This window comes from Gracilinanus agilis, chromosome 1 (assembly GCF_016433145.1).
Source record: "Gracilinanus agilis isolate LMUSP501 chromosome 1, AgileGrace, whole genome shotgun sequence".
NCBI lineage: Eukaryota > Metazoa > Chordata > Mammalia > Didelphimorphia > Didelphidae > Gracilinanus > Gracilinanus agilis.
In genome coordinates this window covers 262,735,940-262,761,799 of record NC_058130.1, presented here as the reverse complement: position 1 = coordinate 262,761,799, position 25,860 = coordinate 262,735,940, and the positions used below count along the sequence as shown (strand labels likewise).

The window sequence follows — 25,860 nt, the reverse complement described above, 5'->3', positions numbered from 1 at the left end:
GGCGGCGGTGGCGGCAGCGGAGGCGGTGGCGGTGGCAGCGGGGGTGGCGGCGGCCGGAGGGAGTCCCAGAAAGACCGCAAGATCTTCTCCTCCCCCTTCTCCCAGCCCGACAGCTTCGGGGGAGGCCCGCAGCCGCCCGGTACGCCCACACCCCCTCCCTCCCGGGTTAGCTGCGGCAGTTTTTTACGATTTTTTTTTCTTTAACAGAAATCTTTTTCTCCTCCCCTCTTCCCTCCCCGAACCCTCCCCAGCAGAAAGAGAAAAACAAAAACAAAAGCCTTATAACAGTTATGCATAGTCAAGCAAAATCCTCCTGCAGTGGCCATGTCAAAAAAAATGTACGTCTCCTTCTGCACCCTGAGCCCATCACCATCCTGGTCCTCTGGAATGGTGGTTGCCATTGTGTTGATCAGAGTTCTTAACTCTTTCAAAGTTGTTTGTCTTCACAGTGTTGCTGTTACTTTCTGCGTTCTGGTTCTGCTCACTTCTCTGTGCATCAGTTCATATAAATCTTCCCAGGTTTCTCTGAAACCGTCTGTATCCCTTTTGTCGTTTTTCCGGCACAATAATATTCCATTACATCCGTATAATAATTTTATTATTTATGCTACCATTTCCCCTTTTGATGGATACCCCGTGGTTCTTATTCACCTCTCCCCTTCCTCTGTAAGAGCCTAACAGAAATATTATTGCCTTTGCAGTGGAAATACTAAAGAAAGGTGATGATAGGAGGAAGCTAAGAGAGAGAAATGGGAGAGGGAAGGCATTTCAGTCCTTTCTCCCGTTCGGTTTTCTCTTTCATCCCTCTGAAAAGCTGGGGAAAAGACCAAGGTTTGGAAGGGTAACTGGGTGAGGTGGAGTGGGGGAGGTAAGAGATACAAAATGTGCCTGGAACAAGACAAAGAAACCACCCTACCGCCTATCTGCCAAGGACATCTTGGAGGAGGAAAATTGTACTTTTCATTCTTTTGGTTTAAATGTGGGGGAGGAAGTAGATACTTTTTTCAGTGGGAGGCAGAGAAAAATAACCCTGAAGGTGATGCAGGGAGGGGTGAAAGAAGGGAGGGAGGGAAGAGAGAGAGGGAAAGAGACACACATTTAAGACCTGTGGGCAGAAGAGAGCAAAGATTTTTCGGAGCAAGGTGATAACGATGTTGCCCATAGGTATGTAGTAATGGAATGTTGTAGAGAAACTAAGGAGGGAGAGAGAGTGAGTGTGAGAGAGAATTAAAAGCATCCTAGATTTTGGTAGGTAGATCTGGGATAGTTAACTTGTGCCTGGCTAACTTGGTGAGAGGAACAGTGTTAAGCGAGCATTAGAAAATTTGGTATTTTAAATAATCTTATACAGGTTTTCTATAATCGTCTAGTAATTAGATAAATTTGACTTAAAGTAATTGATAGGATTTTTGGTTTTGATTTTGCATTTAGGAATGTCTTAATCTGTTGATATTTCAGAAATTTGCAGTTGATATGTATATTAGAAATCTAATGTTCACAGAGATGCCTCATTTCCTTGTAACAAGTAGAAATTTGGGACTCTCAAGTTGATGTGTTAATATTTCTACAAAGTAAATGTATTTCATTATTTTTCTTTGCCACCTGATAATTTGTACTGATTGATGACCTACAGATCTCTATAAAACAGCAAACTACTTTTGTTTCTGCACAGTCTGTTCTGGGCTATGGCTATGACTTTTGCATCTAACTACTCTTTTCTGTCTGTGTAAAATTAGAGTATGTTAATGTGGCATCTCTTCAATGTGAAAGAAAGTAGAGTGGAGTAGATTTTTCAGTTTATCTGTTTGCAGGCATGATGTCTCTACTTCAGTTTGGAAAGGAATTTTGTATATCAGTAGCATTGAGTCATTTGGCCTGATTTAAGCTTTGAGAATTTGTCTGGAGGCATTAGATAATAATGAATTATTTTTACTTGTGAAATGTAATCTAAATTTATCACTTTACTATTAGTAATGATATTTTACAAGAACTGTCTAAACCTGCCACTTAAGTATTTTTAGCGTGCTAATCAGGGATAACATTTGAAAGCAAACACTTTTTTGTTTTGTGGTTCTCTTACATTTGTAATTTTTGAGGTCATTATCAAATGATTAAATAGAATTTTACTAGTATAGTGTTTTTTTTTGTGATGAAAATATTTTGTTTAACTTGGAGGTTAGCCCTTTCCCTTCTATATGTTATTTCAACAAATGAAGATTTGAGTTCTTGGTCCCCTGGTATTAGTATGAAACTTTATATTTATTTAATGGTATCTACTAATATGGTTAAAATTATCTTAAGTTCCTAAATTGGATTTTTAAAATATAACTTTAATAGCTTTGGTACTCTTTTATTTCCTCTTTTAGAAATTTTACTACTCTGTTATTATTATTTTAAAATTCTTATAAGATCTATTTTAAAGAGTTTTGGTTGGCTTTGATAATCCAAAGGCTTTGTGTTCCTTTAGGAATATCTTCGGTTTCAGGAGCAAATCAAATCAGTTGTTTCTTTTTTTTTTTTTTTAAACCCTTACCTTCTGTCTTGGAGCCAATACACAGTATTGGCAGAAGAGTGGTAAGGGTAGGCAATGGTCAAGTGACTTACCCAGGGTCACACAGCTGGGAAGTGTCTGAGGTCAAATTTGAACCTAGGACCTCCCATCTCTAGGCCTGGCTCTCATTCCACTGAGCTACCCAGCTGCCCCCAGTTGTTTCTTTTTATGAAATTACTGTGTTAAACTTTTGTGGATTAGATGAAATATTATTAAAGAATCAAGTGTTGGGTTTTGTTATCTGAATTTTCACTCAAGTAGAACATCATTTGCATTGAAAACTTAATGTGGACAAGAAATCATAGTTCAAAAGATTTGAATGATTTAGCAGATCATTTGTTAATCACAGAATGCCTTGCAAATTGTAGTTTTCCATTGAAAATACCTGTTTCTTTTGTTTAAGTTGTCGATTATGTATTGAGGTAGTAAATGTTGACCCACTTAATGGACTTTGTTTTTTGAGTCTATCAAAGTTCTTACTATCAAAGTTCTTGCTTTGATCCTAAATTACCTTGATCATAGTCACTATATTCCTTGATAAGGTTCTTAAACTAAAACCTTTATTTTTGCCCTATAATTTGTTGTAGATACCATTTATTTTGTCCCTTTTATATGAATTTGCTTGTCTTATTATTTAATCAGTGATCAAATTGCATGTACCAGTCCTTTATTGAAAAGGGCTATGAAATGCAAGGTTTGCATTGTGCACCCACAGTTGCTGACCCAGCATAGAGAAATGAACTAGGTTCTGCCACAATCAACTCTCAATACTATATTACTAAAACTGGAACCACTGATAATATACATCTTTTAGAATCTCATGTTCTTATGTTCTTACTGTATGTGCTCATGACTATTTGTGTTCAAAATTAATTCTCAATTTAAAACTCATCTCAGAATAATCTTTCATTTTCCCACTTGTTAATTCATTTATAATTATAATTCATAAATCATTTATCAAGGCTTATAATTCCAGGCTTCATAATATCACTTTCTGTTTTAGCAATATATGCTAGATGAGCTAGCATTGCATTTAATTTTGATCTCAATATTCTAACTTGGCTTTCCATCAGTGAAAGCTCTTCAGCAAAAGTATAATATTAAATTTATGACAGTAACCTTTCCTTTGATACCAAATGGAATATTGCAAATTGAATTTAAATCTGATATGTCTAATTTCAAGATACTAATTAGCAATATTTCATATTTTAATATCAGGAAATGCTAGTTTTGAGACAAGCTTAACCTACTTCCATTTTCAGTGGCACTAAATATGTTTTTACTGAAACTTGAATCTTATAATTTGATGTCATCATTATTTTTACTTCTGGTCTTTACAGTTTTATATGGAACAACTTCATTTCTAATTATTCTAATTGAAGTGCTTCTTATGGTTTATAATATAAATATTATTGAGAAGCATCTCAGTAGTTCTAAATTGAACTTAATTTGTATTATAAAATTTTCAGTCCTGAAAATCTTAATAAAAGAAAAAATTTATATATAATTGTGTCTGAGTTAAAAGATATAGAGGAGACCTATTAATCAATGAATAGTCAATAAACTTGATATGTAAAATAAAGCCTTCTTTTAGTGTGACCTGTTAAAATTAGATATGTAGATATGTAGATCGTCATTCAGTAGTTTGAAAATAAGATGAAGTTAATTCATTTCCATACCAAATGGTAGATACTGTTGTCCTCAAACTTGTGTTTTAATTACTTTTTTGAAAAGTGAAATTCATAGAGGAATGGAAGTTAGGAAAGCAAGTGTTTTTGCCTGTTTTCTGTTCTCAGTTTTCAGTAGAGAGCCATCTTTGAATAAAGGAATGGAATAATATAACTTCTCAAAGTGCTTTTAGTTTTTGACTATATGAAGGGACAAACTCAATTTCAGTTCGTCTATGAGGAGCAGAACTCCACATATGTAAATTTTATTGAAGAAAAAATCTTAATAAAAAATCTTAACAAAGAGGATCAAAAAGATGTACTGGCTTTGAACGCAGGAAGTCAGCCATATTTGGACAATATTTTTAATTGTACCAAATGAACTAGGCATCTTGCTTTAGCTATTTAAACTAATGAAATATGGTGGCTTTATCATTATTTCATCAAAACCATACCTGTTTCAGCACAGAAACCAAGGAATTATTGTAGTTGATTAAAAGAGCTTTATACAAAAGCATTTGCCTTGTGGCAAATTGTAAAACATAACTGAAAGGAAGTTTTAAGGTGTTTGATTTGGACCTGTGGTTTCATTAGTGAGGAGTTCCTTTTGTGGAAACATCTGCAACCCATCTAACTAATGGTCTTAGAAGTTTGCCTGGGATACTTACATGATATTTATGGTAAAACAGATACTGGGTATCAGTGGCAAGACTTGAACCCAAGTCTTCTAACCACAGGTTTTCTTGACATTGGTATTCACTATCCTATTTGCCTGTCAAGGGGAAAAGATATAATTTGATTTTACTTCTCAGAGTTAAATTCAGTGCTGCTTTAATGCCAGTATTGTTTCCTGACATTATCTATTTTTAACTTTCAGGTCAAAAGCGAGCTGCTAAAAGAGGGGAGCAGCAGGGATGGAATGATAACCGGGGAGCAGATGTAAAACTGGATAAGACAGAACGAAGAACTTACAGGGAATATCGACCCTATGAAATGGAGAGACAAGTGGAATTTACTGTGGAAAAGTTTACAATTGGAAAGTATGTACTATATGACTTAAGGTGGCACAGTGGGGAGTGGGAATTTAGGAGACTAAAAAATAACAGTTAGCAACTTAGCAGTTATCTAAACCACACAGGCCTTTCAGCCTCATTTCTTGCTGCTGATAGTCAAATCAACAGGCATTAAATGCCTACTATATGCCAGGCACTATGCTAAGTTTTGAGGATACAGAAAGGCAAAAAATTGTCTTCGGTCCCAAGAACATAGTATAATGTATCAACAAGATAGAATAAATTGGAAATAATTTCAGCAGAGAAGCATTGACACTGAGGGGGACCAGGAGTGATTTTTTGCAGAAGGTTGGATTTTATCAAAGACTTAAAGGAAGCCAGGAAATCTGTGCTAGAGAGATGAGAGAAAGAATTTCAGGCATAAAGGAGAGAGCCAGGGAAAATGGAAGGAACATGAGAGTATCTTTGCAATGAACAGTAGGGAGGCCAGTGTTGCTCAATCATAAAGTACATTGAAGGGGAAGAATAAGGTATAACCAGTCTGGGAGGGAGGAAGGGCTTTGAATTGCAAACGAAAGATGCTATATTTGATCCTAAAGGTGATAGGGAGCTGCTGTAGTTTACTGAATGAGGGATGAGAGGGCTGGGCTAGTAACATGGTCAGACCTCTGCTTTAGAAGGTCACCTTGATGGCCGAGTAAAGGACAAACTGGAGTGGGGAGAGTGTTTTTGAGTGTTAAGTCAGCAGGCAAAGGTGGGAGGTGATGAAGGGCCTGGACACCTGGATAATGCCAGAGTTGGGGAGAGAATATATGGCAGATGTTATGAAGGTGGAATTAGAAGACCCTAGCCATGGATTGGATGGGGGTGGGGTGGGTGGTAAGGGAGAATGAGAATGTGAGGATTAAGGCACTTAGATTGTGAGCAGGGGATGTTGAAACTTCCTCAGTAGAAATGAAGAAGTTTGGAAGTAGAGAGGGATCATTGGGGAAAGATAATGAGTTCTGTTTTGAACATACAGAAGTTAATTTTTAAATTTTGGACATGTTAAAAGATGTCTGCAAGATAATCCAGTTCAAGATGGCAGTAGGCAGTTGAATATGTGAGACTAGATGTTAGTAGACTACTACTAGTGGCATTTTGTTAACTTAAGGAACAATTTTATTTCACTTAGAAAGATTTTCTGTTTATCCTTACTTAGTTCCTTCATTTGTCCACATTAGGTAAATAACTCACTTTGAGTACTCCTAGTTGATTTTATAGAATTAGAATAATAGACTAATAATTTAATAAGGGACCTTACTAGCCATCAAGTCTGGTGGTTGTTCAGTCATTTTTCAGTTGTGTCCAATTCTTTGTGACCCCATTTGGGGTTTTCTTGACAAAGGTACTAGAGTGGTTTGCTATTTCCTTCTTCAGCTCACTTTACAAATGAGGAAACTGAGGTAAACAGTTAAGCAGCTTGCCCAGGATCACACAACTAGTAAGTGTTCTGAGGCTGGATTTGAACTTCCTAACTTAAGGCCCTACTCTCTATCCAATTAGCTGCCCTGGTCATCAAGTCTACCCCCCAGTTTTACAGATGAGGAAACTAAAGCACAGATTTGCCTAGAGTTACATAGCTAATAAGTCTCAGAGGTGAGATTTGAACCTTGGAATCTTCTAAGACATCCATTTATCTTTTACAAATATATTAAACACTTACCTTACAAAAAATCCTGTGAAGAAGGTATAATTTCCCTCAATGTTAAAGTATAAGAGTTGAGACTTAGAGAGACTAAGTAACTTGTCCAAGTCACATGTAGTAAGTGGTAAAAATAGCATTTAAATGTTGGTCTGTGATTTTAATTGCAGTGCCTTTTTGCTGCACCATGCTCTAATCAATGCCTTCTTCACTACCACTACCCCTAATTAAAATAACCTTGCCTTTTACTCTACTAGAAAAAAATAGAGGCCATCTGCTGTGAACTTCTTTGCTTTTCTTTCTCAGAATCTTTTACATCTTCATCCATACTTAACTTCCTCACTTAGGTCTCTTTGGGAAGAAGTGACCTTTCTCTTTGCTGAGTACAAGCCTTCTACCAGTACCCTTGATCATCCTGTATACTCCTGACTTCCAGAGCTCACCCCATCAGTCATTGTCTTTCCACCTAGCCATCTAGATAGCTGCTTACTGGTTTTCTCCAGTAGCTGCTTATAAACCTGCTTAAGTCCATCCAGTTCTGGAAAATTATTCATTAAACTCTGCCATCTTTTCTCCCTCTCACTGTCATAAGCACTTTGCAACATATATACTCACTGTCTCTTTTTCACTACTCTTATTTTAGTTCAAATGAATAAGCATTTGTTACCTGCAAGGCACTGGGGATGCATGTACTTTGTGACTTAGTTGATGGATACTACTTGTGTGTTGTTCTTGTCCTCGTCATCTGGTTAGTTCGGCACAGAGTAAAATCTAATGAGGGTGAGAGACATTTAGTAGGTAGTTTATAATTTATTTTGGTTCCCATGCAGAAATGTTTTCATTTGTAGATTGTCAAGATCTACAACATTTTGAGAAAAGCTTGGGGACTTAAGACCCTCGGTAAACCCAAGGTGCTGAGTTCGGAAATTTCTAAGCCTACAAAATAACCTATTTTTAATTTATTTTATTTGTAGGTATAATAATAATAGTTATAATATATCAGTCATTGCAACAAGCATTTATTGAGTGCCCACTATCTCTGGTGTTTCTATCTGGATACAGTGTCCAAAGTGAAACAATTCTCTTCCCTTAGAGATTACTTTAGAGATACAATGTAATTTGAAGGAAATATTTAACATTGCCTCTTGTATTGAGACATAGTATCTGAAGTTCACAGTTGGAATGGACCACAGAAATCATCTTGTCCAACTGCCTTATTTTACAAGTGAGAAAACTGAGGCTTTGTTCTTTGCCAGAGGTCTTGGTGTCACACATAGTAAGCCTTGGGGAGAAGTGATTTGAAACCCAGTTTCTTTGACTCCAGAACTTGGGTTTTTTTCTCCCCACACCAGCCCACTGTATCATATTTGGACAGAAATTAGGGATTCTAAGAATCAGAGGTACATTTCAGGCATGAGGAGCCACCAGTGCAAAACCATAGAGGCAGGAAACATATCACATATGGAGAACACCAAGATGTCTAGTTTGGATTGGAGGTGGAGGAGGGAGTGTTGTATACTAGCCCTGATTCAGGATGTTCTGGGCTTCAGGTTTGGGATTAGAACAAAATGAGACATTTGTAGGCCATCTAACAGTTAGCTGAAGGTGGTTTACTTAATCATCCTATCTTGGAAAAGATATTAAGGGCACAGCATTCATTTGGATGCAGCTTCTGTGTTTCTATATTGGCCATGGCGCCACCTTGGTTAGAAGCCTGCTAAGTTTAAGGAGCCCTTAACTGCTCCTGTCCCTGAGCCCTGGAACTTCCTATGACCTGTATATGTAGGTGTCTAGGGAGCTCTGTTTTCTGATTGAATTGTTGTCTTGAACCAATTATATCTTGAAGTTGATTTTTAAGGAAAAACTATACTGTGTGAGGTAGTTTTGTATCTACAACACAGTACTTCTTCATAGTAAGGTGTTAAAAGTCTTCTAGAAGACTTTTCATTACTTAAATTACCTTATGGCCTTCAGTACATGAGAAGTCTGAAGCTAGAGGTGTTAAGCATCTGTTTGTAACATTTAAAATAGTAAAATATTCAGTTAATTCCCTCCTTTCCTCACCCCATCAGAGAAGGCATCATTTGACATATATATGTGTGTGTGTGTACACACACACACACACACTATGTTTTACTTATTTCTATTAGTTCTTTCTTTGGAGGTAGACCATAATCAAGTCATTCTTCAAAGAATATTTCTCTTGGTTCTGCTTGTTATACTCTTCATACTTTCATGTAGGTCTTTCCTTGTTTTTCCAAAATTAACCATCAGAATCATATGCCACAACTTATTTAACTATGCCACAGTTGATGGGCATCCTTTCAATTTCCAGTTCTTCACCACCACAAAGAGAGCTACTTGCTATAAATATTTTAGAACATGTAGGTTCTTTTCCTTTTTCCTGGATCACCTTAAAAAATAAACCTAATAATGGCATTGCTGGGTCAAAAGATATACACAGATTTATAATTCTTTGAATATAATTCCAGATTGTTCTCAAAAATGGCATTGATTTTAAAAAATATATATTTGTTTCTTTTTATTTGCCCTCAACTCAATGTGGAGGGCCTTATCAGTTCCAAATTAAAATTAAACATAACACTCTAGTGGACCTGCTTGCAGTGCCTGCTGCTGTGCTTTGATCCTGCTTTCTTGGCTGTGGGCCAATATGATGCACTTTCATTGCTTCCTTTTGCTAAGCCCAGACATTATCTCTGATCACCTTGTTCTAGGGCCTGAGGCTGTTGCTATCCCTTTATTTGGGTGCTACTACTGATAACCCTAAGCTATCCCCATTTTACTTATAGGAAACCAACGCAGGCAGGGGTCAAGTGACTTAACTAAGGTCACATAGATTTTAAGTATTTAGCTAGATTTGAACTCAAGTTATTCCTGAGTATAGGTCTGATACTAGCCATTCTGCCCCCTTGCCCTCACTTCAGCTGTGAAATCATTCTAATTCAATCTTCCCAGCTAATTCCAGATGTGTAGGTTAAGCCTGACTCAGGCTGGCCTAGTGATTCAGGGTAAGAATTGGAAGGAAGTGAAATAGTTATGCACCCAAATCATCAATTAATAGAAGGAGGTTTTCTTAGCCATATCTTGTTAGGAATGATAAACTTGCAAGTATTGATTCAGTTCTCCTTGATACTCTTTCCTCTTTGAGTTTTGTGGCATTGATCTTTCCTCATTCTCCTATTTCTCTGACCATACCTTCCTAAGACTCCTTTCCATGATTGGCAATAGGATAGGGGGTCAAAGAACTCTAGTGTAGAGGATAGTATAGAATTGTACTGGTTCTTCAAGAATTTGAGATAAGCTATGAAGAAGAATATAGTCACCATAAGGGTGATGGACTGGGTGAAGATGAAAGGGATGAAGAGATCATAAGTCAGAGGGAAAGGCAGAATTCTATAATATTATGATCAGATTAATGAATTTTCAGAGTTAATGAACATGGATATGGAGCACTTGTGGGTGATGGTAATATCAAGCATAGAATAAATAGCTATATGATAGAGTTCAGTTATAGGGGAATGACTAGATGTAGGAATCAAGAAGTCAGTGTACTAGAGTTTAGTAATGTTTATTTTGAAGTTTAGTAGTATAAGGGAAGGAAGGATCTAAAGTGGAGAGAGAGACCATGATTCAGGCAGTAAACTCGTCAGACCCAAGAATTTTTTAAGGGCCAGTAAATAACAGCTACCTAAATTTTGATTGGGTAATAAATATGCATTGAGTGATTCTCAGAAGAGTTCACAAGTGAATGGTGGTAGAGGGAGAGTTTGGAAGTAGCAAGAGGAAGCAACTGGTATTACTAACTATGGAACAGGTATTCCAGAGACAAAAGCAGAAGGGTAGAAACATTTGGATTTGGACATTAGTGAGTAGAGTTGAGTGGAGAGACAAAGTAAGGCAATTTGCAGTGGAGACTAGGAAATGAAGTTTGTATAATGACATCTTAGAGTTGCTTCATAATCACTGGAATGGAGTGAGTATAAAGGAGATGAGAATATTATAGCCATTACCCAATTGAAGGATAGTCTTTCCTAGGCTTCCACTTGTTTACTTCTAAAAAAAGAGCTGCCATAAGTATTTTTGTACACTAGGCTACTTTTCCTCTTTCTTTGATTTGTTAGGGGCACAGGCCTAGGTCTGAATTGCTCTGCCAAAGGGCATGCATAATTTAATGATTTTTGGGGCATTGTTATGAATTGCTTTCCATATTGGTGCGACCAATTCACGGCTTCACCAAGTATATTAATGCACCTGTTTTACAGTAGCACCTCCACATTTGTCATTTTCCATTTTTGTCAATCAGTTGGATATGAAGGGACCTGAGTTGCTTTAATTTGCATTTGTTTAATGATTCATGATTTAGATAATTTTTTTCACGTAGCTGTGGATAGCTTGGATTATTCCTTTAAGAACTGCTTATTTTTGTTCTTTGATTATTTGTCAGTTATGGAAAGGCCCAGAGAGTATGTCTTTTTTAAATCTTATTTTAAATTTCCAGCTTAAAGATAGTATTATTTTAAAGGTCCATACTAATGTAGGGATTCTTAACTTTTTTTACATTAAGAATCTGTATTTCATTCTGGTGAAGTCTGTGGACTCTCTTCTCAAAATAATAATGCTTTTAAATGCATAAAATAAAATATATAGAATTTCCAAAGGAAACTAAAGAGGTATTTTTTCCAATCCAAATTCACAGACTCCCTGAAATCTATACAAAGACCATGGACTTTAGGTTATGAACCCTTGCTTTAATGGTTTCTATGTCAAATTTAATTTAGAAGTTGCTTTAGTATCTGTTGAGCTGTGCTTTATAACAAGCTAAGAAATTTTAAATCTTAGCAAATTAAAAAAAAACACAACTATATTTAACCAACCTAGTTGTATTTTTGTATTTCCTTTTAGGCCAGTTGAAAGATTTGAACGGGAAAGACCAATTAGAGGCCGTGGAGGCGTCAGAGGTGGAATGCGAAGCAGAGGAAGAAGTGGTGGGATGAACAGAACTTTTGATGGTTTTGATCAAAGAGGGAAGAGAGAATTTGAAAGACACAGTGGTGGAAATGATAAAACGTAAGTTCTTTTGGATATGATGTTTTTGCTATAGCATTTGATAGTATGAAATATTCTTGTGGTTTAAATTAGTCAGTTTTGAATTAATAAGCCTTTTGTGTTGTCTTAGCTTCCCACCTTTCTGTTTTGAGTTGGAAAACTAGGGGAAAAATAGATCTTCAGTTTAAAAGAATTTCTATGTCTATAGCAATTAGAGCAGAAGATGGAAAGGTTGAAAGTAGAACTCATTAATGGAGATCAGCTAAAGATGATATAAGATGCAGTCGACATATTTGCCCACTGTGCATTCTAAAACCAAATGAAAAATTTATTATCTAGTCATCTTTTAGGAAAGCAGAATGACATAGTAGGTGAGTGCTCAGTGTTGCACTTAGAAAGATGTGGATTCGATTACTCCCTCAATCACAGCTTGGCTCTGAGACCTTGACTATGCCACTTCTCCTCTCAGAGCCTGTTTTGTCATCAGCAAAAGGCAAATAACATCATCTACCTGTCGAGGTCTTATAAAGAGCAAATGAGGTGATGCATTTGAAACACTTTTGATGCATTTGAAACACTTTGTAAACCTCTCAAAAGCCATATAGAAATGTGAGCTATTCTTATTGTCTGGGAACTGTGCTTTCCTTTCCTAAAATAGCTTTCTTCAGTGATCTGCTTGAAATATCTTCTGATTTGTGTGCCATTAAGGAGGGCTAGTTTAGGTAAATATTTATTTTTAAGGTATCATTCATAAAATTCATCCAGCATCTCTACTGAGTGGATGTATTTTAATAAAATTAAATTTCATTCAACACATATTGTTTCTTGTGCAATGAATACACTGTGGCATTTTAAGTTCCTTTTAAAATTTCACCGGATAGTAACTTTTTTATTATTTTGATTCAACAATTTTGTAATCTGTCAACCAAATGTTTGAGGGCCTACTGTGTTTCTATGTGCAGATTCCTCAGTGTTTTTGTAAAATTAGCTAGAGCTTTAATATTTTCAAAGCCCTTCTTACCATGTCCTGTGAAGTAGATAATACATATATTATTGTCCTTATTTTATGTGAGAAAAGCAAGTTTTGTGAGGTTAAGTAAATAGAACCCTTAAGTTACACAGCTATTGAGTGAGGATCAGTGTGGTATGATTTGAACTCAAGTTGCCCAGACTCCAACTCCAGCATATTTCCACTATATCACAGTGCCTCATGAACACATTATTAAGTAGATATATTTAATTTTTTTCAGTACTGTTGTAGGTCAATGATATTTTTACTTAGTTCTCCTAACGTTATTTCCATAATCCAGATGCTTTTTTTTTAATTGGGAGGAAAAAACTGAAAGAAAAATCTTTCTTGATGTTGAAATTTTGAAAATTTTCTTGGTGCTTTTATTCCATCACATTTTTAGTTCTTTTCACACCTTTTCTCTTACCCTGCTCTCTATCTTCCATAACATTGTGACAATTTTGAGATATGCCTCAACTTGCTTTTGTAAAGCGAATACTTTGATATCCTTAGATCCTTTTTATTGTGTGGTATTTCTGCTAATTGTAAAGAGTGGGACCAAGTACCTAATCTAGCTCAGAAAGGGATAGAATTCTGTCTGAGTAAGAGATAAAAAATAGGCTATAAAAATTCAGTGTTCAGAAGTTACTTAATATTTCTAAGAGCTAGAAGAAGGTATATCTGAAGATGAAAAAAATGTGGATGTGTGTTTATGTGCTTCTGGGTTTAGCCAGGCTTCTGTGATACTAAAAATGGCTGCTTTTTTTTGTTATGTTTTTGGGTCTGGACCTGTGTTATCCAAAGACACTCTGTCTTTGGTGTGGAAATACCCAGGGGGCATTTTATATTTTAACTAACAGTTCTACCTAGTTGTCTGTGCGACTGAAAGGCTAAGTGACTTGACCATGGTTACACAACTAGTAGATCTGAATGGCCAAATTTGGACACAGAGCTTGACTGCTCATCCTCTATTCCTTTCTTTCTCTTTTTTCTTTACCCTTTAGGATTGTCTTAATATTTATAAGCATATTTTAAAAATAAATTTGGCAGTATGGTTATGTATATTATATTTTTAAATATTCAAAGGATTCAGTGAGCTTTTGTTAATAATATTGTAGTGATTTTTAATTTTTGTTTCCTCCTTTTCTTTTTTTTTAATTGTTAGTTTGCCTTTTCTACTTTTGGTATTTTAGTGGGCCCATTAATTTGCAACAAACTTCAACTTTTTCACATCTAGGATTATTGCATAAATAATGAATAAAGAATCAAACAAAAAACTTTGAAGTGTGAGGCACATAAGCAATACATTTCCACTATATATGCATATGTGTGTATAATTTATGATACTCATACACATTCTTTTTTTGTATTTTTTTAACATGTTGATAGAATTTTTAGTAATCATTTTCTGACATTTGGCAATCCATGTTCCCTTTCTCACTTCCACACCTTCCTTCTTTCCAAGAAGGCAGGTAAACGATATAGGTTGTATATGTGTTATCATAAAATACATATTTTCCATGTTCATTATGTTGGGAAAGAAGACACATATCTCTTACACTAGAGAAAAATTTGTGGAGGAAATAAAATAATGAATGGTATGCATTAATTTGCATTCAGACTCCCATTAGTTCTTTCTTTGGAAGTAGATAGTTTTTTTTTTCATCATGAGTTCTTTGGGGTTGTCCTGGATCCTTGCATTGCTAATAACAGTTAAATCATTCACAGTTGATCATTGTACATTATTTCTGTTACTCTGTACAATGATCTCTTGGTACTGTTCACTTCACTTTGCATCATATTAAGTCTTTACTGATTTTTTGTGATTGTCTCATTAGTCATTTCTTATGGCACAATAGTATTCGATTACAATTGTATATCACAGCTTATTCAGCAATTCCTCAATTGATGGACAAATCCCTTCAGTTTCTAATTCTTTGCCACCATAAAAAGAGCTGCTAAAAATATTTTTGTACAGGTCTTTTTCCTCTGTCTTTCATCTCTTTGGGATACATATCCAGTAATGGTATATTGCTGGATCAAAAGGTATATACAATTTTATGGCCCTTTGTTCATGGTTCCAAATTGCTTTCCAGAATGATTGTATCAGTTCATAGATTCACCAGTAATATATTAGTGCTTATATCCATATATATATATATATATTTTTTTTTTCAGCCAACAATATCTAAATTTTCTGTTGATTAGTGAGAAAACTGGCAAAAACAGTGAAATTGACAATATTAAATGATAAAGTAATCAAAAAATCATTCCTTTTTTTATTATTTTTTGGTTTTAAGAAGTATTTCATTACTAGTTTTTGAATACTCCAATATTATTGGAATTTATAGTATTTAAATAGAATGCAGTGCTATAAAAAAGGTAGCACTCTCTAGCTTGTTCATTTTTCCTTCCTGTTTAGTTCTTCTACTGTAATTTAGAATGGCAGCATTCTTCCATGGGTAATCTGTGTTGTTAGAAGAAAAGAGGAGAAATGGGTTGCATATATTGAATAATTGCTGCATGTGTAAAACATTTCTGTATCTGTTTACATGCAAAATATATTATGTCTGATGTATTAAAGCTGGCCTCTTTGTAAATGAACCTGCCCATTTATAAATTGTTGTCGTCCATTTGTAGGTCGGAAGGTATGACTTATCCCGAGTTTGAGGACTTAAAAAAAATAATTTCCAAATTTTTTATAGTTACAAAAGTGAGTAAGGGGAAAAAACATTTAGTTAATTGACTATGAGTTTATAAAAATATCAAAGTCTAAGTATTTTTCATCAAGCTAAAAGGAAAATCTCTGTGTGCCAAGTGAAGAGCTGGTGTTTGCTCTCATATCCAATAGAGAATCCAAATCAGAGAGGGATTCTCAAAATAAGGGGAAAAAAAGCACTGTGTTCAGAATCAAGTGACCTGGTTCAAATGCCACTTGTGTTATGTACTACTTGTGCTACCTAAATAAGGCATAACTTCCCTGAGTCTTCATTTCCTGATCTGTAAACTGAAGAGTTTGGACTACTGTGTCCTCTAAAGTCCCTTGTAACTCTAGAATCTATGATTATATGATTTCTCTGAACAGTGTTCCTCCAGATGCTTGTTTACACTTGATATTGACCTTAGACATCTAGTTCTTAAATATAGTAGAAGTCCTTAAATGAGATTCAGTCTCTCAAAATAATTTGGCTTCATTATCTACACAAAATTGAGTGGATGAAGACATGTGACATATCTATCATCTTTATATCCTTCTTTTTAGTTTTTAACCAGAGCTCTTATTATACATATCCAAATGAATGTCTTAAAGGCAACTTACTCACCATGTCCAAAACTATCCTTTCATCCCCTAACCACTACCCATGCAGCTACCACTGTAGTCCTTGTTAAAATCATTTCTTACCTAAGCTATTGTAATACCTTCTTAAATGGTCTCCCTGCCTCAGATCTCTTCCTTCTTCAATCCATCTCCTGTCAAAAGCAATACAGTTTTATAGCTCAAGCCTGGCCATGTTGATGTATCTTGCTTTTGACCAGAGGAGAAAATACAAACTTCTTTGGTATTTTAAATCCTTTACAATATGGCTCCAGTTTGCCTTTCCAAACTTATTACACATTGTTCATTCTGTGTTTTAGCCAAAACTACGTTACTTGCTATTTCTTACACATAATATTTAATCATCAATTTTTGTGCCTTTGCACAGGTTAGCCCTTGTATTTGGAATGTACTCCCTTTTCACTTGTTTAGAATTCTGAACTTCCAAGCTCAATCTCAATGCCAGTTTTTACATAAGCTCCCCAGCTGCTAGTGCTTCATCCTACTCTCATGAAACTACCTTGTATTTCCTTGCCCTATATTTTGTATATAACTGTACATGTTTTTACGATAGAAGATAAGCTGCATTTTGTCTTTGTATTATTACTATGCTGAGAGAGTGTTTAGATAATAATAGATACCTAATAATGCCTTTTGTTGATTAGTATATATCTCTTGATTATGAATAATGAGCCAGACCCAGAACTGAACAAGTGAAGATAACTTTATTTTCTTTTGGGAAATCATATAGTTTATTTAATGATCTCATGCTTCTTCCTGAAATGAAGGCCCATTTTTCTAACTAGTTTTTTAAAAATTGCCTTTTAACATTGTCATTATTTCCTAATTGCACCATTCTTGTAGAATTCTCTTTTGTAACAAAGAAATAAAATAGCAAAATAAATCAAAGTAGACCTTGTTTGACAGTCTACCACTTATTTACCATCTGTTATTTACCACTTCTCTACTGAGTGAACTGTTTCATCAGTCCTCTTGATCATTGCTTTGATCTAGAAGCAGCTAGGTGTGAGGCACCTAGTGTTGCACTTGTTTGAATTCTATTATTGTAATTGTCCAAATTCATATATCTCTTACTCTCTTATCTTTATCTTATTATGGTCATTATGTATCTGATTACTTTTTTTGTGGATTATTTCATAAAAGTCTTTCTAAGATTCTCTGAATTCTTCATATCATACAGCATTGCTTATAGCATACTATTCCCTCAATTCACAATTTCTTCAGACATTCCCCAGACAACTGTTTTTCTGATGATGTATGACAGACTCATGGAATACCACAGTCTTTATGAATAATGGAGAGACATATGAGAAGTGTGAATGGCAACATTATATTAGAGATGAGGACTTGGATGATGACTTGTGCAGTATAAATGACATAAAAGATGTCACCAGAAAAGTAGGAAAAAAAGATAGGCATAATATGTATCAACAGTGAAGGATAATTAACAGCCCATTCTCAAGAAATATTAATATTGTACTCCAAATTTTATTTAACATTAACCTACTATGTGAGCATTTTTAGCTTGGAGAGTTAAATGTTCAAACTGGATATAGTTCAGTCCTGCATGCCCTCTGATATGACTTTCTTTGCCCCCAATGATTTTAGGTAACATTTGTATGCATTAAATACAATTTTGGTTAACATCATAGAATAGATCAGTAAGAACCCCATTCTCTCCTGGATAACTCTCATTTCTGGACTAAGTAAAGGGACTAATTCTTCAAGACACATATTAATATCCTTTCACATTGGAAAAGGATGGGCTGTTATAGCTCCAGTATTTTAGATGTGTGTGTAAGCAGTGACAGGAAAAGAGTTATTCTTTGATAAAAGATTAGGTACTGGGGCAGTAAGTAGCATAGTAGATAGAACACCAGGCCTAGGGTCGAAAGGACTTTCAAATCTGACTTTGGACACTTCCTAGCTATGTGACCCTGGAAAGCCACTTAACCTCAATTGCCTAGCCCTTACCTAGTCTTCTACTACTATAGTTAGTACTTAATAAAAATAATTAATGAAGATAGGGGTTTAAAAAAATTAGATACTACCAAACATTCAGTCCCATAAATCTGTACCTCACTGGTGTTTTAAAAAAAAATATTCCTTTGTTCAGGTTTCATTTGATTCATAGTGGTTTTTGCAATTAGAACTAAAACAAATAGGAAAACATTTATTTGAAGGCTGTTGTTGTGGATAAATTATCATCATTAGTTGGGAACAGTCAGTCTTCAAAAGAAGACATGTGGGCTAGCCATAATCCATATGAAGGAATGCTCCAAATCATTAATAATAGAAATCCAAATTATTTCTGAGGTTTCACCTCCCACCCATCATATTAGCAAGAATGGCAAAAAGAAAACAATTGCAAATGTTGACAAGGTTGCAGAAAGACAAGCATAGTAATACATTATTAGTAGTACTTCAATTGATTCAACCATTCAGGCAAAAAAATTTAATTATAGTAAAAAAAATCACTAAACTATATATCCTTTAGTCATCAGATCAAAAACAAAAGAAAAGCTCTTTGTGTATGAAAGTATTTATAGTGACTTGTTTTTAGAGGCAAAGAACTAGAAGGACACTGAATGCCCATCAACTGGTAAATGACTTAAAGAACTAGATGCAAGATAAATTGCAAATAATCTCAGAGAGAAAAAATAAGCATTAAGGGGAGGTAGATTTTGTTTGCTTTGTAAAAGGTGGAATTCCATCTGAGACTTGAAAGTGATTGAAAGTTCCAAAAGTAACTGAGAGGTTAAGAAGGATAATGTTTAAATTGGGATTTTGACTAAATAAGAGAGTTATAAAAAGTAGTCGCTGATTATTATCCCTTAAGTCAGTTAAACTATTAGCAGTTTTAAATAATTTTGTTTACTTGGAATATTAGTAAAAAAAGGGAAATATGGAAGGGAAAGAGGTAAGGAGACTGCCTAGCCTACCCTAAATGCTGATTCGGTGAAATGAAGCTCACTCCCCTACAGGGTTCCAGTAGTCACTCGCCAGAAAGCTGGGCAGAATCCAGGCAAGGTCCCAGTGCAGAAAAACTCATGAGCTAAGATCACCAAGGCAGCAGTGAACCCAACAAGAAAGTCCCCAACTCCAAGAAACTCCAAAGCTGAAAGTTGAAGTCCTAAAGCTCCAAGTCAGAGTCGAAGTCCAAAATCCCCAAGGAACTGTCCTCCAAGGAGAAGATCCTAGGAGTATAGACTCCAAAGGAGAAGATCCTTGGACAGGAAGTTCAGGACTTTTTATATAGTCCTTTTTCCACTTTTTATAGTCCTTTTTCCACATCTCTTCCTGCCCCTTCCCCACTTTACAGGAACCAATTGCAGTCTTTCAGTTTGCTTAGCACTGCCAGGGGTGGGGGGGCAGTGGCCCCTGGAGATGTCACTCACTCTAGCAAGTGACTTGTGAACTCTCATACTTAATGTCTGGTAAGGTACTAAGTAGGGGTACTTAAGTTTTTGATTGATTAACTTAAAAGTTGCTGATTAATAGACAAAGAGAGTTTGATTCACTCTTAACAGAAGGATTAGGATTAAGAAGAGACCATTGGATTTGACAATTAGGAGATGATAGGTAATTTTGGAGAGAGTAGTTTCAGTTTAATGATGAGGTTGGAAGTCAGAATATAGAGTTAAGAAGAGAGTGAGAAGGTGGGCAGTGACGTTGCCCAGTGGTTTGAGAGCCAGGTCTAGAGATAGAAGATCCTGTGTTCAGATTTGACACAGATACTTCCTAGCTGTATGAGGGCAAGCCACTTAGCCCCCATTGCCTAACACTGTTCTGCTTTGGAACCAATACACAGTATTGGTTTTAAGATAGAAGTTAAGGGTTTAAAAAAGAGCAAGAGGAAAGTAAGTGGAAGCACTGATTACAGAGGACCATTTCAAGGAATTTAACCAATAAAGAAAAGAAATATGAACTAAAAGGCTCCAGGGATGGACAGATGAAATGAAGGTTTTTTGTTGATTGTAGACAAAAAAAGTGACCAAAAACCAGGGATAGTTTGAAAATAAATGAGTTGGTAATGATAGAGGGCAATCTGCTAGAAAAGACAGGATCAAATGCAAATTGCTTATGACAGAAAGGGGTTTCCCTTGGCAAGAAGGGCCACCTTTTCATGAGAGATGGGGCAAAGGAACAGATAGTGAAGGGGAAGGCAACTTGTATAATATGAACATAGAGGAAGAAGGAGCTCTCAGCAAATTCCCTCAATTTTTTCAGTAAAATATGAGGCAAAGTTCTCATGTTGAGATGATGGGGAAAAAGGAGCCATGTAGTTGTTTGAGGAGGGATGAAAATGTTTGGAAGAGCCACTGTGGTGAGTGGGACAGTAAGTATGCGATTTGAGAGGCATAAAAGGAACTATAAAAAAGATTGTCTTGCAAGTGAGCTCCCCATTGAAATGATTTAACATAAATTTGTAGTGGATTACATCATTTCTCCAGCTTCCTTCAGCAGCACATAAATTGTTTCAATTTTAAAAGAAATATATACATTTGACTATTGTATAAGCAAAATTAGTGTCTGTGTTTCAGGAATGCTCTTTTCTAAACCAGCAATTATTGTCAAGTGTTTTGAGGTTGACAGATACTCTTATATGTATTTGGTTTTTTGCCATTTTGCCTCCCTATATTCTCTCCTTTGGATTTTTCTTAAAAATGTTGTAGAGTATACACTTTTAAAATTCAAGGGGTTTATAGTTCATTTTTATCATTGGAAATACAATGGAGTCTGGAGAATCCAGATGTAGGATGGGAGATAAATTCTAGTAATAATTTTTTCACTTTAGAAAATTTACATAAGCATCTATAATAAAAGATCTTAGAATTTCCTGTAGTATTTCCTATACACAATTTTCGTATGTACAGGAGAGAGCCTGAGATTACTTGTTTTCTTAGAATAATTTATTTGCGTTTGAATAAAAGAAATGCAAGAATCCTTTTGATTTTCACTAGATAATTGACAACTGATAATAAATATCTAGTGATGTAATAACATTCTGGGGAAATTATAAGTTGCTTTTTAAAAACCAAGAAAAAAGGTACTTGAAAAGTACCACCTGAATTTCTGATTCATCACATTTATACATCTACATACATATTTTTATAGATAATAATAATTTTTTTATTTTGTCCAAATTTTTGTTATTTTACAGTGAGGTAGAACAGACTGCTCCCATGGAAGAGACTGCAGAAACAGAAGAGCACCAAGGAGTACCTGAAGGAGAATCTTTGACTAAGTATAATGTTTCATTTAAGTATTCTTAATTTGAGCATACTTTCAAAAGTGATGGCCAATTGATAAGTTTAAAACAATAGTAATGCAATAGAAGGAACTGTTAAAAGAGAATCTTTCAATACCAATTTCACTGTTAACAAAATGTATGTATTTCAACTAGATCCTAGAATGATATAACAAATTATAGAATTTCTACCAATGAACCTGCATTGACTAAATAATTGATTCTTTTTTTTTCATTTATTCCTTGAATCTTTCACTTTTTAGGCAGGCAGAATTATATTTGTAACTTGCTGACCTTTTATATAACAATATTTTGTGGTGATATTCAAGACATTTTGTTTTTCAGAAGGACCTACTGAGTCGTGACATTTTAGTATTGTTAATATCATTCACTATCACACCAATATTCATAGAAATAAAAATTGGTCAGAGCATGTTTATCCAGCTGGATAAACTTTAGTGCTAATTCTGGAATTTTATTTTTCTCTCTTTCGAGAGTATTACTGATATCTTTTGTCTTTTTACCACAGATAATTTCTAATATACATGTTTTTCTTCTTACCTCCTTCCTATCCCATAGAAACACTTCTTGTCCTAAAGGAAATCAGGACACAGCAGCTGTGTCCAGTGGCATATATAATATTCAGCATCTCTGCTGAGAGGAGGGAGATGAGTTTTATGTCTGTCTTCTGGAACTAATAGTGGTCATTGCCTTGAAACTTTACTATCTTATATATTTTTTCTTTTGACAGATTTGTAATATTGAAAAATTTTTCTACATCTTTTTCAGGAATATATTTTCTTCATTTAGCTAAATCTCAACATTTTTCTAATGGTTCTTATTAAATAATCTCTTTTAAATCTTCCTTCACTCTTCCCTTTCCATACTCCTTTTAAATAAGTACAGACCTGGAACATAGTAGGTATTTAATAAAATCTTGTTGATTTGATATGCTACTTTTCTCATTTACAGTAATATATATCTTTAGTATATACTATGACAAATTATGTTACCTTTGATAGGCATTTTTCAGAAATTCCCTAGGAATTTTTCCTTTTGAGTTTGACTTTTATGTTTCATGTATATTAATGTTTTACAACTGATCCATTAATTGTTTAATTGAACATAAAGTCAGCATTTAAAAAAATAAAGCAATTGTCCCTATGTTCAGAGAGTTCTTGTTTCTTGAAAGTTCAAAGAAGCTAGCCATTAGATGTCTGAACTCACTCAGGGAGAAGGTGGTGAATAATTAGAAAAAAAACATAAAGAAATGGTATTTGCAGAAAAGTTTATCTTGTGCATAAGATTCCCCTCCCCCTATATAGCCATGCTTCCTGGATGCAGAGCTGTTTTACTGCAATATTGGAATCTTGTATTTAGTACTTCACAGTATGCTTGTATTTTGGCATTTTCCCCCATAAATAATACTACTAAAGAAAGGCTTGAATAATTTGACAGTTCACAATTCTTTATGCTTATTTTTACTTAAATACAGTTCTTAAATCTTCCTTACCACAGTTGACAAAGTCACAGTTGTACTAAATACCAGCTTCTATTTTATTTCATAGGGCCTATATTTGAAAGAATTTGGGGTCAGAGAAGGTTGGAGATATGTTTGTTTATAAATTAGAAAGAATAGGCTTCAATGTCTTTATTATTTAATTAGAATTTCATTACTTTTGGAAGAAATTAACTTGTAAAGAAAAAAGGTCTTTTTAAGGGAGCATTTGTTTTAATTATATGTTAGGAAAAATAATTCATTGTGCTTTATTTTTACTTCATGTTTTTTCCTTTTTGACTTATTTTCCTTAAATATGTACGCATGCATATGCTTTTGTTTTATCTAGAGTAAAATGCCTAATTTAATGCTTTGGGACTTGTATTGTGAATTTTGCGGCCAATTTGAATGCAAACACATTGACCTCTTTCATAGGAGATGATGTAGACTTTTGTCAATTATGTTGAGAAGATTCATGTTTGCCAATTATGTCTGTTGTGCTGTTTTTCTTTTTTACCCCAATTATATCTATTTTTTTCTTACAACATTTACACTTTGAAACTTTATATTTGACAAGAATTTTTTCTATCAAAAACAGTTTTTGACACAAGAGATTCTCTCTCTCTCTCTCTTTCTTCTCTCTCTTCTCTCTCCCCTCTCCCTCTCTTCCTTCTTCCCTCCCTTTCCCTCCACCCTTCAGCAACCCCTCATGTCTCTACTCCCACTCCTGATCAGCATATAGGAGCTTTGACCTGTTCTGTTTTTACCCAGACTGGTTCACCCCATTCATAGGAAGAAATGGTAGTCTCTAGGAGTTTCAGCTGCAGTTAGTGCAGATATCCAATTGGCTTAGTATCCTATTGTCACTCTTATACTCAGTTAATACCCTACCCTCAATCTTCTCATTAGCAGAGATTACAGGCATGTGCCACTATGTCTACCTCTACATAACTTTAAAAAATTAGTTTTTATTGGTATCTTTTTGTTTATACATGATTTTAATTTCCCAATATTTCCTTCCTCTCTTAAATAGAGCCATTTCTTACAAAAATGAAAGGAAAATACAAAAGCAGTTCAATAAACCCCAATAATAGCATATGTATTGTTATAAGATAAGATCCTCAAAAGTTGGAATAGTTTTTATTGAATATTTATTCCTAGAACCCAACAGAGTGCCCAGCATGTAATAGGTATTTAATAAGTACTTGCTGTTTAATTTTTATCCCTCCCTGATTCCTCTCAGCAAAGAAAGGCTAGCTGGGCTGACATTCTCATATATCTTTTTCAGGTCCAAAAATTGCCTGTTCCATTTGTGTTTGTATTTCTTTTTGAATTATTAGTTCTTGTTATTCTTTCCACGTATGTTGTAGTAGTCATTGTGTATATTGTTTTCCTGCTTATCCTTCATTTTGGATCAGCTCATATAAGTCTTCTATTCCTCTTAGATTTTTCATAATCATCATTTCCTATGGAGCAGTGATAACTTGCTGCACTGTACAGAGAGCATTTTGGTTTTTTTTTCTATTCCTCAGCTATAGGTCATCTATTTTGTTTTGATTCTTTGCTTCTCCAAAAAGTGCTATTATAAATATTTTGATGTATATTGGATTTTTTTTCTCTATTTTTTTCTTCTTGGAGCACATGTATTCTGGACCAGAGCTAGCTTAGGCTAATCCATTTATTCAAGGTCAATGTTAAAATGCAGTGAGGTACTCATGAACAATAGTAAAATTAAATTAAAACAAGGGAGAACTGGTGACAAAGGAAAACAAGATTTAAGGATATTAATTGAAATAAAAACAGCAATTCCTTTGTCACCATTCACTTCACCATCCTTTAGGTTTGAGAGGATGTCTATATCCTACAGTAGAGTGTAGATTTTGTTTAAATTCTACACCAGTTCTTTAAGTGAATGCCTTTAACACCTTAGACCAACAAAATCAAGCCTCTAAAATCTCTTCAATGAGCAGCCAAGCCTCATAAAGCAAGTGATACTCTTACCATTTTAGTAATTTTCTTAGCATAATTACAACTTGCTTTTCAGATTAGCTGAGTCAATTCACAATTCCATAAACAACTGCTTAACTTTAAGTTTTGGCATTTTTAAATGCCCATTACTTTTTATCTAGGAAATCACCATATTAATGTTACATTAAAAAACAAAATAAGAAAAATAGAAATTCAATAAGAAGTCTCCTGGGTGTCAAAATCTATTTGTTTCTTTTGGTTCTGTAATATATTTCCAAAAGCATTTCTCTTGTTCTGAACTATTTTCTTTTAAAATTTACCTCAAAATATCCTGCATAATAGTTTTTACTTAAATTTTATGCAGTATACATATTCCTGAAAAGTTATGTGTATAAACTGGATAATCAGAAATGCCCTGAGTCAGGTGCATTTTGCTTAAGGAAAACTTCCAAAGAATTCTTTGCAGTATTCTCAGTTTGTAGTGTGTGTGTGTGTGTGTGTGTGTGTGTGTGTGTGTGTGTGTGTGTGTGTGTGTGTGTGTGTGTAAGGCTGGATTTTTGATCTGTCATGTCAGTCTGGCCTATCATTTCTTGGCATACTCTGAAATCTATCCCTAAATCTAGAGTACATGATTTGGTTTTGCCCAGTTCTCTTTTTTTTTTTTTTTTAAACCCTTGTACTTCGGTGTATTGTCTCATAGGTGGAAGAGTGGTAAGGGTGGGCAATGGGGGTCAAGTGACTTGCCCAGAGTCACACAGCTGGGAAGTGGCTGAGGCCGGGTTTGAACCTAGGACCTCCTGTCTCTAGGCCTGACT

The 25,860-nt window shown here is 34.9% G+C and overlaps 1 protein-coding gene across 1 annotated transcript in view; it reads left to right on the top strand.

Moving 5' to 3' along the window:
• HABP4 (hyaluronan binding protein 4) overlaps positions 1-25,860 on the top strand; it is a gene marked incomplete at its 5' end in the record, with an annotated part of 41,311 nt that continues 15,451 nt past the window's right edge. The window contains 4 exons of the mRNA XM_044679761.1: positions 1-139; positions 5,096-5,258; positions 11,839-12,003; positions 21,493-21,576. Coding sequence (XP_044535696.1) covers positions 1-139; positions 5,096-5,258; positions 11,839-12,003; positions 21,493-21,576 — 551 coding nt within the window. The remainder of the gene's footprint in view (positions 140-5,095; positions 5,259-11,838; positions 12,004-21,492; positions 21,577-25,860) is intronic.